General features: G+C 36.1%; 1 protein-coding gene across 1 annotated transcript in view; it reads right to left on the reverse strand.

The window, feature by feature from the left end:
* The window catches only part of KLHL1 (kelch like family member 1), a 229,288-nt gene that overhangs the window by 57,791 nt on the left and 158,914 nt on the right, over positions 1 to 12,583 (reverse strand). The window contains exon 6 of the mRNA XM_004282153.3: positions 11,693 to 11,917. Coding sequence (XP_004282201.2) covers positions 11,693 to 11,917 — 225 coding nt within the window. The remainder of the gene's footprint in view (positions 1 to 11,692; positions 11,918 to 12,583) is intronic.

Genomic DNA, 12,583 nt, shown 5'->3' on the forward strand with positions numbered 1-12,583 from the left:
TTGTGAGAATAGATTTTGAGGTTCACATCCTTGCTGAAATCAACAGAACCAAAATGTCTGAAGATGCCCTTCTTTTCTCCCTTAATACTTGAGTAATAGTTTGACTTGACATAAGTTGAAAACCTTTGTCCATCAATAGCTATCAAAGGACACTATCAAGAAAGTTAAATTAGAACCCATAGAATGGCATAAAGTATTTGCAGATGTTATGTCTGACAGAGGACACATATATAGAATATAAAATGAAAAATTACAAATCAACAATAAAATAAAAAATAATCTAAACAAAGACTAGCTAAAATATTTGAATAAAAATTTATCCAAAGATACAAATGGCCAATAAACACATGAAAATTTTCTCAAAATTATTCATTAGAGAAATGTCTATAAAACCATGAAACACCACTTCATGTACACTAGAATCATTATAATAAAAGAAGAACGAATAGTAACATGTGTCAAGGATGTGGAAAAATCGGCACCTTCATAATTGCTGAGGAGATGGAAAATGGAGCAGCCATTCTGGAAAAAGCTTGGCAATTCTTCCAAAAGTTAAAGTTGGAGCTACCATATAATTCAACAATTTTACTCATATGTATATATCCAAGAGAATTGAAGATATATATTCATACAAAAAATACATATGTGAATGTTCAGAGCAGTTTTATTCATAATAACCCCAAAGTGAAAACAACCAAAATGTCCTTCTATTGATGATGTATAAATAAAATGTGGCAGGGAGACCTTCAAGATGGCAGAAGAGTAAGACGTGGAGATCAACTTCCTTCCCACAAATACATCAGAATTACATCCACATGTGCAAAAACTACTACAGAACACCTCCTGAATGCTGGCAGGAGACCTTAGACTTCCCAAAAGGTAAGAAACTCCCCCACGTATCTGGGTAGGGCAAAAGAAAAAAGAAGAAAACAGAGACAAAAGAATAGGGACGGGACCTGCACCAGTGGGAGGGAGCTGTGAAGGAGGAAAAGTTTCCACACACTAGGAATCCCCTTCACTGGCAGAGACAGGGGGTGGCTGGGGGGAAGCTTTGGAGCCACGGAGCAGAGCACAGCAACAGGGGTGCAGAGGGCAAAGCAGAGAGATCCCCACACAAAGGATCAGTGCCGACCAGCACTCACCAGCCTGAGAGGCTTGATTGCTCACCTTCCTGGGTGAGTGGGGGCTGGGAACTGAACCTCCAGCTTCGGAGGTCAGATCCCAGGGAGAGGACTGGGGTTGTCTGCGTGAACACAGCCTGAAGGGGGCTAATGTGTCACAGCTGGCTGAGAGGTAGTCTTGGACAAAGTCTGGACCTGCCTAAAAGGCAAGAGACCATTGTTTTGGGTTATGGCACGAGGAGAGGGGATTCAGAGCACTGCCTAAACGAGCTCCAGAGACAGGCGCGAGCCATGGCTATCAGTGCAGCCACCAGAGACAGGCACGAGATTCTAAGGCCGCCGCTGCAACCACCAAGAAGCCAGTGTGCAAGTACAGGTCACTATCCACACCTCCTCTCCCGGGAGCCTGTGCAGCCCACCACTGCCAGGGTCCCGTGACTCAGGGACAACTTCCCCAGGAGAACACACGGAGCCTCAGGCTGCTGCAATGTCACACTGACCTCTGCCACCGCAGGCTTGCCCCACATCCATACCCCTTCCTCCTCCTGGCCTGAGTGAACAAGGGCCCCTACTCAGCTGCTACTTTAACCCTATCCTGTCTGAGCGAAGAACAGATGCTCTCAGGCGATCTACACAGAGACGCAGGGCCAAATCCAAAGCTGAGCCCCTGTGAGCTGTGAAAACAAAGAAGACAAAGGGAAATCTCTCCCAGCAACCTCAGGAGCACTGGATTAAATCCCCACAAGCAGCTTGATGTACCCTGCATCTGTGGAATATCTGAATAGACAACAAATCATACCAAAATTGAGGCAGTGGACATTGGGAGCAATGATATACTTTTTTTTTTCCTTCTTCTCTTTTTGTGAGTGTGTATGTGTATGGTTCTCTGTGTTATTTTGTCTGTATAACTTTGCTTTTACCATTTGTCCTAGGGTTCTGTCTGTCAGTTTTTTTCTTTTTTCTTTTTACTTTTTATTTTTAGTGTACATTTTAGTGCTTGTTATAATTGGTGGATTTGTTTTTTGGTTTAGTTGCTCTCTTCTTTCATTCTTACTTTTTTTTCTTTGTTTTTTGTTACTTTTTAATTTTTTTAAAAAAATTAATAATTATTTTTATTTTAATAACTTTTCTTTTCTTTTTTCTTTCTTTCTTCAGTTTTTCTCCCTTTACTTCTGAGCATTGTGGCTGACAGTCTTGGTGCTTCAGGTGGGTGTCGGGCCTGTGCCTCTGAGGTGGGAGAGCTGAGTTCAGGACATGAGTCCACAAGGGATGTCCCAGGTTCACATAATATCAAATGGTGAAAGCTCTCCCAGAGATATCCATCTCAACACTAAGATCCCGCTCCACTCAGCGACCAGTAAGCTACAGCACTCGACACCCTATGCCAAACAACTAGCAAGACAGGAACACAACCCCACCCATTAGCAGATGGCTGCCTAAAATCATAATAAGGTCACAGACACCTCAAAACAAACCACCAGACACAGACTTGCCCACCAGAAAGACAAGATCCAACGTCATCCACCAGAAAGCAAGCACTGGTCCCCTCCACAAGGAAGCCTACACAGCTCACTGAAAGAACCTTAGCCACTCTGGCAGACCCCTAAAACAACAGGAACTGCAAACCTGCAGCCTGCAAAAAGGAGACCATAAACCCAGTAAGTTAAGCAAAATGAGAAGACAGAGAAACACACAGCAGATGAAGCAGCAAGGTAAAAACCCAATAGACCAAACAAACAAAGAGGAAATAGGCAGTCTACCTGAAAAAGGATTCAGAGTAATGATAATAAAGATGTTACAAAATCTTGGAAATAGAATGAAGAAAATAAAACAAACCTTTAACAAGGACCGGGAAGAACTAAACAGCAAACAAATAATGATGAACAACACAATAAATGAAATTAAGAATTCTCTAGAGGACTCAATAGCAGAAAAACTGAGGCAGAAGAATGGATAAGTGACCTGTAAGATAAAATAGTAGAAAAAACTACTGCAGAGCAGAATAAAGAAAAAAGAATGAAAAGAATTGAGGACTGTCTCAGATACTTCTGGGACATTAAATGCAACAACATTTGAATTATAGGGGTCACAGAAGAGAAAGAGAAAAAGAAAGGGACTGAGAAAATATTTCAAGAAGTTTTAGTTGAAAACTTCCTTAATATGGGAAAGGAAATAATTAGTCAAGACGAGTAAGTGCAGAAGTCCCACACAGGATAAATCCAAGGAGAAACATGCCAAGACACATATTAATGAAACTATCACATATTAAATGCAAAGAAAAAATATTAAAAGCAGCAAGGAAAAAAACAACAAATAACATACAAGAGAATCCCCATGAAGTTAATAACTGATCTTTCAGCAGAAACTGTGCAAGCCAGATGGGAGTGGCAGGACATATTTTAAATGATGATAGGGAAAAACCTACAACAAGTTTACTCTACCCAGCGAAGATCTCATTCAGATTTGATGGAGAAATTAAAACCTTTACAGACAAGCAAAAGCTAAGAGAATTCAGCACAACTAAACCAGCTTTACAACACATTCTAAAGGAACTTCTCTAGGCAGGAAACACAAGAAAAGGAAAAGACCTACAATAACAAACCCAAAACAATTAAGAAAACGGTAATAGGAACATACATATTAATAATACCATTTACCTCACATGTAAATGGATTAATGCTCCAACCAAAAGACATGGACTGACTGAATGGAAAAAAAAAAAACAAGACCCATATATATGCTGTCTACAAGAGACCCAGTTCAGACACAGGAACACATAAAGACTGAAAGTGAGGGGATGGAAAATATATTCCATGCAAATAGAAATCAAAAGAAAGCTGGAGTAGCAATTCTCATATCAGAAAAAATAGACTTTAAAATAAAGACTACTACAAGAGACAAAGAAGGACACTACATAAAGATAAAGGGATCAATCCAAGAAGAACATATAACAATTGTGAATATTTATATACCCAACATAGGAGTACCTCAATACATAAGGCAAATGCTAACAGCCATAAAAGGGGAAATCAACAGTAACACATTCAGAGTAGGGGATGTTAACACTCCAGTTTCACCAATGGGCAGATCATCCAAAATAAAAATAAATAAGGAAACACAAGCTTTAAATGATACATTAAACAAGATGTACTTAATCGATATTTATAGGACATTCCATCCGAAAACAACAGAATATACTTTCTTCTCAAGGGCTCATGGAACATCCTCCAGGACAGATCATATCTTGGGTCACAAATCAAACCTTGGTAAACTTAAGAAAACTGAAATTTTATCAAGTATTTTTTCCGACCAAAATGCTATGAGACTAGATATCAATTATGGGAAAATATTTGTAAAAAATACAAACACATGGAGGCAAAACAATACACTACTTAATAATCAAGAGATCACTGAAGAAATCAAAAAGGAAATCAAAAACTACCTAGAAACAAATGGCAATGAAAACATGACGACCCAAAGCCTATGGGATTCAGCAAAAGCAGTTCTAAGAGGGAAGTTTATAGCAATACAATCCTACCTCAAGAAAGAAGAAACATCTCAAATAAATAACCCAACCTTACACCTAAAAGGATTAGAGAAAAAAGAACAAAAATTTCCCAAACTTAGCAGAAGGAAAGAAATCATAAAGATCAGATCAGAAATAAATGAGAAAAAAAAATGAAGGAAACAATAGCAAAGATCAATAAAACTAAAAGATGGTTCTTTGAGAAGATAAACAAAATTGATAAACCATTAGTCAGACTCATCAAGAAAAAAAAGAAGACTCAAATCAACAGATTTAGAACTGAAAAAGGAGAAGTAACAACTGACACTGCAGAAATACAAAGGATCATGAGCGATTACTACAAGCAACTCTATGCCCATAAAATGGACAACCTGGAAGAAATGGACACATTCTTAGAAGAGCACAACCTTCCGAGACTGAACCAGGAAGAAATAGAAAATATAAACAGACCATTCACAAACACTGAAATTGAGACTGTGTTTAAAAATCTTCCAACAATCAAATGCCAAGGACAAGATGGCTTCCCAGGCAAATTCTGTCAAACATTTAGCAAAGAGCTAACACCTATCTTTCTCAAACTCTTCCAAAATTTAGCATAAGGAGAAACACTCCCAAACTCATTCTATGAGGCCACCATCACCCTGATACCAAAACCAGACAAAGATGTCCCAAAGAAAGAAAACTACAGGCCAATATCACTGATGAACATACATGCAAAAATCCTCAACAAAATACTAGCAAACATAATCCAAGAGCACATTAAAAGGATCATACCCCATGATCAACTGGGGTTTATCCCAGGAATGCAAGGATCCTTCAATATACTCAAATCAATCAATGTGATACACCATATTAACAAATTGAAAGATAAAAACCATATGATCATCTCAATAGGTGCAGAAAAAGTTTTTGACAGAATTAAACACCGATTTATGATAAAAACCCTCCAGAAAGTAGGCATAGAGGGAACTGTCCTCAACATGATAAAGGCCATATATAAGAAACCCACAGCCAAACTCATTCTCAAAGGTGAAAAGCTGAAACCATTTCTACTGATATCAGGAACAAGACAAGGTTGCCCACTCTCACCACTATTATTCAACATAGTTTGGAAGTTATAGACACAGCAATCAGAGGAGAAAAAGAAATAAAAGGAATCCAAATCAGAAAAGAAGAAGTAAAGCTGTCACTGTTTGCAGATGCCATGATACTACACATAGAGAATCCTGAAGATGTTACCAGAAAACTACTTGAGCTAATCAATAAATTTGGTAAAGTAGCAGGATGCAAAATTAATGCACAGAAATCTCTTGCATTCCTATACACTAATAATGAAAAATCTGAAAGAGGAATTAAGAAAACACTCCCATTTACCATTGCAACAAAAAGAATAAAATACCTCGGAACAAACCTACCTAAGGAGACAAAAGACCTGTATGCAGAAAATTATAAGACACTGATGAAAAAATTAAAGATGATACAAAGAGCTGGACAGATATACCATGTTCTTGGATTGAAAAAAATCAACATTGTGAAAATGACTATACTACTCAAAACTATCTACAGATTCAATGCAAGCCCTGTCAAACTACAAATGGCATTTTTCACAGAACTAGAACAAAAATTTTCAAAATTTGTATGGAATCTCAAAAGACCCCGAATAGCCAAAGCAATCTTGAGAAAGGAAAGTGAAGCTGGAGAAGTCAGGCTCCCTGACTTCAGACTATACTACAAACTACAGTAATCAAGACAGCGTGGTACTGGCACATTACAGAAATATAGATCAATGGAACAGGATAGAAAGCCCAGAGTCAAACCCATGCACATATGGTCACCTTATTTTTGATAAAGGAGGCAAGAATATACAATGGAGAAAAGACAACCTCTTCAATAAGTGATGCTGGGAAAACTGGACAGCTACATGTAAAAGAATGAAATTAGAACACTCTCTAACATCATACACAAAAATAAACTCAAAATGGATAAAAGACCTAAATGTAAGACCAGACACTGTAAAATTCTTAGAGGAAAAAAGAAGCAGAACACTCTACGACATAAATCACAGCAAGATCCTTTTTGACCCACCTCCTAGAGAAATGGAAATAAAAACAAAAATAAACAAATGATATGTAGTGAAATTTAAAAGCTTTTGCACAGCAATGGAAACTATAAACAAGATGAAAAGACAACCTTCAGAATGGGAGAAAATATTTGCAAATGAAGCAACTGACAAAGGATTAATCTCCAAAATATACAAGCAACACATGCAGCTCAATATCAAAAAAACAAGCAACCCAATCCAAAAGTGAGCAGAAGACTTAAATAGACATTTCTCCAAAGAAGATATACAGATTGCCAACAAACACATGACAGGATGTTCAACATCATTAATCATTAGAGAAATGAAAATCAAAACTACAATGAGGTATCACCTCACACCAGTCAGAATGGCCATCACCAAAACATCTACAAACAATAAATGCTGGAGAAGGTGTGGAGAAAAGGGAACCCTCTTGCACTGTTCGTGGGAATGTAAATTGATACCACCACTCTGGAGAACAGTATAGAGACCTTAAAAACCAAAAAATAGAACTACCATATAACCCAACAACCCCACTACTGGGCATATACCCTGAGAAAACCATAATTCAAAAAGAGACATGTACCACAATGTTCATTGCAGCTCTATTTACAATAGCCAGGACATGGAAGTAACCTAAGTGTCCATTGACAGACAAATGGATAAAGTAGATGTGGCACATATAAACAATGGAATATTACTCAGCCATAAAAAGAAATGATATTGCGTTATTTGTAGTGAGGTGGATGGACCTAGAGTCTGTCGTACAGAGTGAAGTAAATCAGAAAGAGAAAAACAAATATTGCATGCTAACACATATATATGGTATCTTAAAAAAAAAAAAAGGTTCTAAAGAACCTAGGGGCAGGACAGGAATAAATACGCAGATATATATAATGGGCTTGAGGACACAGAGAGGAGGAAGTGTAAACTGGGGCAAAGTGAAAGAGTGGCATGGACTTATATATACTACCAAATGTAAAATAGATAGCTAGTGGGAAGCAGCTGCATAGCACAGGTAGATCAGCTCGGTGCTTTGTGACTACCTAGAAGGGTGAGATAGGGAAGGTAAGAGGCTGGTGCAAGAGGGAGGAGATATGGAGATATATGTATATATATAGTTGAATTACTTTGTTATAAAGCAGAAATTAACACACCATTTTAAAGCAATTATACTCCAAAAAAGATGTTTAAAAAAAATGTGGCAAATCCTTACAGTGGAATATTATTCAATCAGAAAAGTAATGAAGTACTGATACACGATATGAAACTGATGAACCTTGAAAAACCTTACGTTATGTGAGAGAAACCATACACAAAAAGCCACAAAATATGATTCTGTTTATATGAAATGTCCAAAATTGGCAATTCCATAGAGACAGAAAATAAATTAATTTTTGCTAAGGGGTGTAGGGAGATGGGGCAATGACAAACGACTACTATTGGTTACAAGGTTGTTTTTCAGGATGATAAAAATGTTTTGGAATTTGATAGTGGTGATGGCTGCACAATTCTGTGAATAGACTCAAAAGTACTCAATTCTATACTTTAACACTTAATTTTATCTCAATTAAAAATTAAACAAACAAAAGTAAAACAACCCCTACCATATATTTATCATACAACATGGAGCATGGCATATAGAAAACCCATAATATACACTAGCTATATAACTGTTTTATCAATTTGTCTTAAAATGACAATTGCAAACAATGGATTGTAGTAATGTCTTTTTCAATTTTATACACTATAAAGTGTGGTGGGAAAGAATTATGTGTTCCAAAGACATAATGCTAAAATAAAAACTCAGCATATTGAGACAACTGTAGTCTTAATTATCTTCATTCTCTAGATAAATGCATTACTCCCTGATGTCACAGACTTAACATGAATAAAATTTTATATGCTATTTTATCCAGCACAAGAAGTGTTCTTCATTTACCGGTTGCTATGAAAAATTTTTGGCCACATATTCAACCTTAGCAACAGAAGAACTCACGTGGCTTTCTCGCATAATCACGTAAAGATTTTTTTTTTATTATTATTATTTTTTTGCGATATGAGGGCCTCTCACTGTTGTGGCCTCTCCCCTTGCGGAGCACAGGCTCTGGATGCACAGGCTCAGCGGCCATGGCTCATGGGCCCAGCCGCTCCGCGGCATGTGGGATCTTCCTGGACCAGGGCACGAACCTGTGTCCCCTGCAATGACAGGTGGACTCTCAACCACTGCGCCACCAGGGAAGCCCAGGATTTTTTTTTTTTTCAAAGAAATCAAGTTGGGGGAAAGCTATATAGGTCAAAGAAATTATTTTGAGTTTTTATTTTATATTTTAAAATTTTACTTTAGACTCTAGCTCCTTGTCACTTGAATGTATAATATGGGATACATAGACAATATTGCAATCTCACTGCATACCACAAGGTAGGTATTTTTTAACTATGGCAAATAAAAAGGTACATTCTAGTTTCTGAACAAATAAAAGACTAGTACCGATGGCTGTTGGTTTACACTCAAACCCAATATTGGTTATTACACTGAAGGAAGAGTCATTGTATAGTGATTAGAGAAACAGAGTCAGTTGTTACTTCCTGAGTGAGACAAAAATTCATGACACTGCCTTGGGGGAATAACTTGGAGGAAATTTTGATTTGTGTTCTTTTTCCTATGCCATATTGTTCTCTTCAAAAGAGCTATTGTATCTTGCATACTGCCAGGCAGTGAATCAGCTGTGTCCATGCAGATCTAGTCATAATTTTTTGATAACAAGACTTTGCTGTCAGTCTGGCTTCAACTAATTGGACCTTGGATTGGCATCCAAGTCAAAGGCAGTTTTCTATGTACTGGGCATTGCTAGCAATCTATGAGGCACTTTGAGCTGAGAATTGTCCCAAGAAATGATGCCCTATGCCATAATTTTACCTATTAATTCAATCAGGTATGACCTTGGGGAGTACTGTAGTAGAGAATTTAAAAAATACTGACAGGAAACAATAACCATTAGGAAGTAAATCACAGAGGAGTCAATGGCATGAGATATGGAGAAGAGGTGAGCTATTTGATAATGGAACTGAAGTAGAAGATAAACAAGAGAGGCTTAAGCAAGAAAATAGTGGACTACTAGAGTTGGTATTGGGTCACTAAAATTTGTGAGAAATGCTGTATTATATATCAGATGTGTTTGATACTTGGGTCGTATAATTTTCTATACAGCCTTACTTCCACAATGGATTCTTTACCAAATAAGACAGACTAAAAGACAGTATCTAAGATTACCATCTTGCTCAGCACTTGTTCCTAAAGGGTCAGCAGCCTATGTGATAGGATTTGAGGCAAACCATAAACTTATATACTTTAAACATCTAAAATTATACCACTTAAGGTGTATTTTTGGTGAAATGTTTTCAAGTATGTTCTCTTGATATACAAATATCCTACGTAATTGAACTCTAGAATTCCTTAATAGAAAGGAACTGAATTGTCTAAAAAAGGAAGAAAGACATTAAATTCCAAAAATTCCAATACAGTGTGTTTATTATCTATATTTCCCCCAAACAGGAACATAGGTAGTTATATAGCTTGCTAATAAAAGCAATACATAGAGCTTTTACATGGACACAAAAGCCAAAATTCTTCAATATATTTGAAAAAAATATATAAGAAAACTTTTATATAATATTACCTGGGAAAAATGATTTGCTGTTCATATTTTCCATATTATAATTGGGGACTATATGATTTAAAGTATTTATACAATTTTTATTTAAAACACAAACTTTTAGAGCTTGAAAAAGTTCCCAAACATTTATTACTATTTCTTAATTTTGCTAATGAGCAAACTGAAGAAAGAGGAGGTAAACCAGAAGAACAAAAAGGTAAGTTGCTTTAGTTCAGAGCTATTTTATTTATTTTCATTTAAGAAGTTTTCTTAGATGATGGCAGACAAGAATAAGAAATGCAGTGCTGAAGACCTCAAAGTTGAAGTATCAATATTTGTTTTTGAAATGCTCTATGATTTTGCTTACCTATGAATGTCTAAATCAGTACATTTGTAATTAAACTTCAATATCTTTCTAATGTGTATTTCTACATATATGAAAGGTACTTAGTCAACTATCTGGTCTATTTCAGGTCTTCAAAGAAACTAATTAGCACTTCTTACAATCCATATAATAAGAAGTACAAATTCAGGAACTATCTTTATTAAATTACTCTTTTTTTCAAATATTTGTATAGGACTTTACAATTTACAAGTGATTTCATATTCATTATCATCATCAGGAAATGGTGGCAAATCAGGAAATGGAGGCTCATAGTTTAACTGCTGGGCCCAATCATGACAATATCAAATGGTAGATTCAAAACTCACACCCAGAACTTCTGAATCCAAATATAGTTCTCCCCATCTCCAAGTTACTCCATAATAGAGATCGATTGAATCCTATCATATTGACCCCTGGTGCCTATTGATGTGTCACTCTTTTTCTAAACCTGTGTTGCCCGCTCTCCATGGACCTTTCAAGGTGGAATCAATTAAGTGCAAATATATAGCTCGATTTGTCTGTCCAGTAATGTGGGAGCGAGCCACCTTAATTAAGTTTTCCTCAATTCACATTAACTGTTTCTTCCTCTAGGCTGCATTACTCTGGTCTCTCCATGATAGTTCTGCATTGTTTTCTTCATACCAAATGAATTTTACATGTTGTATGAATATCATACTGTGAAAACTTTGAGAATAACTTGATATCTACTCATCTTGGTATATTTAACATCACTCTCAACAGTTTATTGCATATTGGTCAACACAGGAAAATATCAAGAATTAAAAATATATATATGCTCCAAATAAGCCCACAATTTACCTAAAATTAATGATAATTGATGACAGTAATACTATATTTTAGCATACACTTTTACTATCAATAAAATATTTTCTAAAAATAATATCAATAAAGTAAGAATCTTACCTAGACCATGCCTATGTGTTGACATTGGTGGTAAGACAGTCCAAGTCTTGGTTTTGGGGTTGTAACATTCAACACTGTTCAGTGTCTTTAAACCATCTCGACCTCCAATTACAAAGAGTTTGTCATCAATAACAGCCACACCAAACTGCAGTCTTCTGCCGTTCATCATCCCTGCCTGGATCCACAAATTTGTTCTGAGGTCATATTTCTCTATGGTTGTAGCTCCTGATAAAACATAAAATCACATAGTCACCATTTACTACTAATCCAAAAAAGAATCTTCCCAAGACACTGTACAAACTAGGATGCGAAAACATTCTTGTCATGTTCATTTTTCTTGAAGAAAAAAAATGGCAGAAAAAAGAAGTAATATAAGTCCTTTTTTTCTCTTCTTGGCAGACACTAATGATTAAAGTAGACACATATGTTCAGCTTGTTTGAATTACATAATGGTCTCATGCTAAACTATTGATTCAATAGAATCATTGTTGGGCATGACACAGTTCTGTGAGTAGATTTTACAACTTCCTTTTATCACTGTTTGCTATGAAAAATGCAACATAATCCTAGCTTGAAAAGACATTTATTAAAGCCCTTTTAAATAGCTAAGCTATGTATGTTATCTGTATAATTTCTTAAAGTGAAGAGAAGTTAATAAATTCTTTACCAAATTTCTCTTTAAATTTGTCTTATGCCTTAAATAGCAGAAGGGTTTAAAAGTCAATTTTAAGATATGTAAACAAATGTCAGCTGTGCTTTTTTTTAAACCTTATTTTTAAAAAATGCATTTGGGGAATAGCAATAGAATTTAGAGACATAAAATGATCTTCTATCCTTATCAACTCTTAGAATCTCTAAACAAAATAGCTTATCTTTCCTAAAAGCTTTTTA

This window comes from Orcinus orca, chromosome 18, assembly GCF_937001465.1.
Source record: "Orcinus orca chromosome 18, mOrcOrc1.1, whole genome shotgun sequence".
Taxonomy (NCBI): Eukaryota; Metazoa; Chordata; class Mammalia; order Artiodactyla; family Delphinidae; genus Orcinus; species Orcinus orca.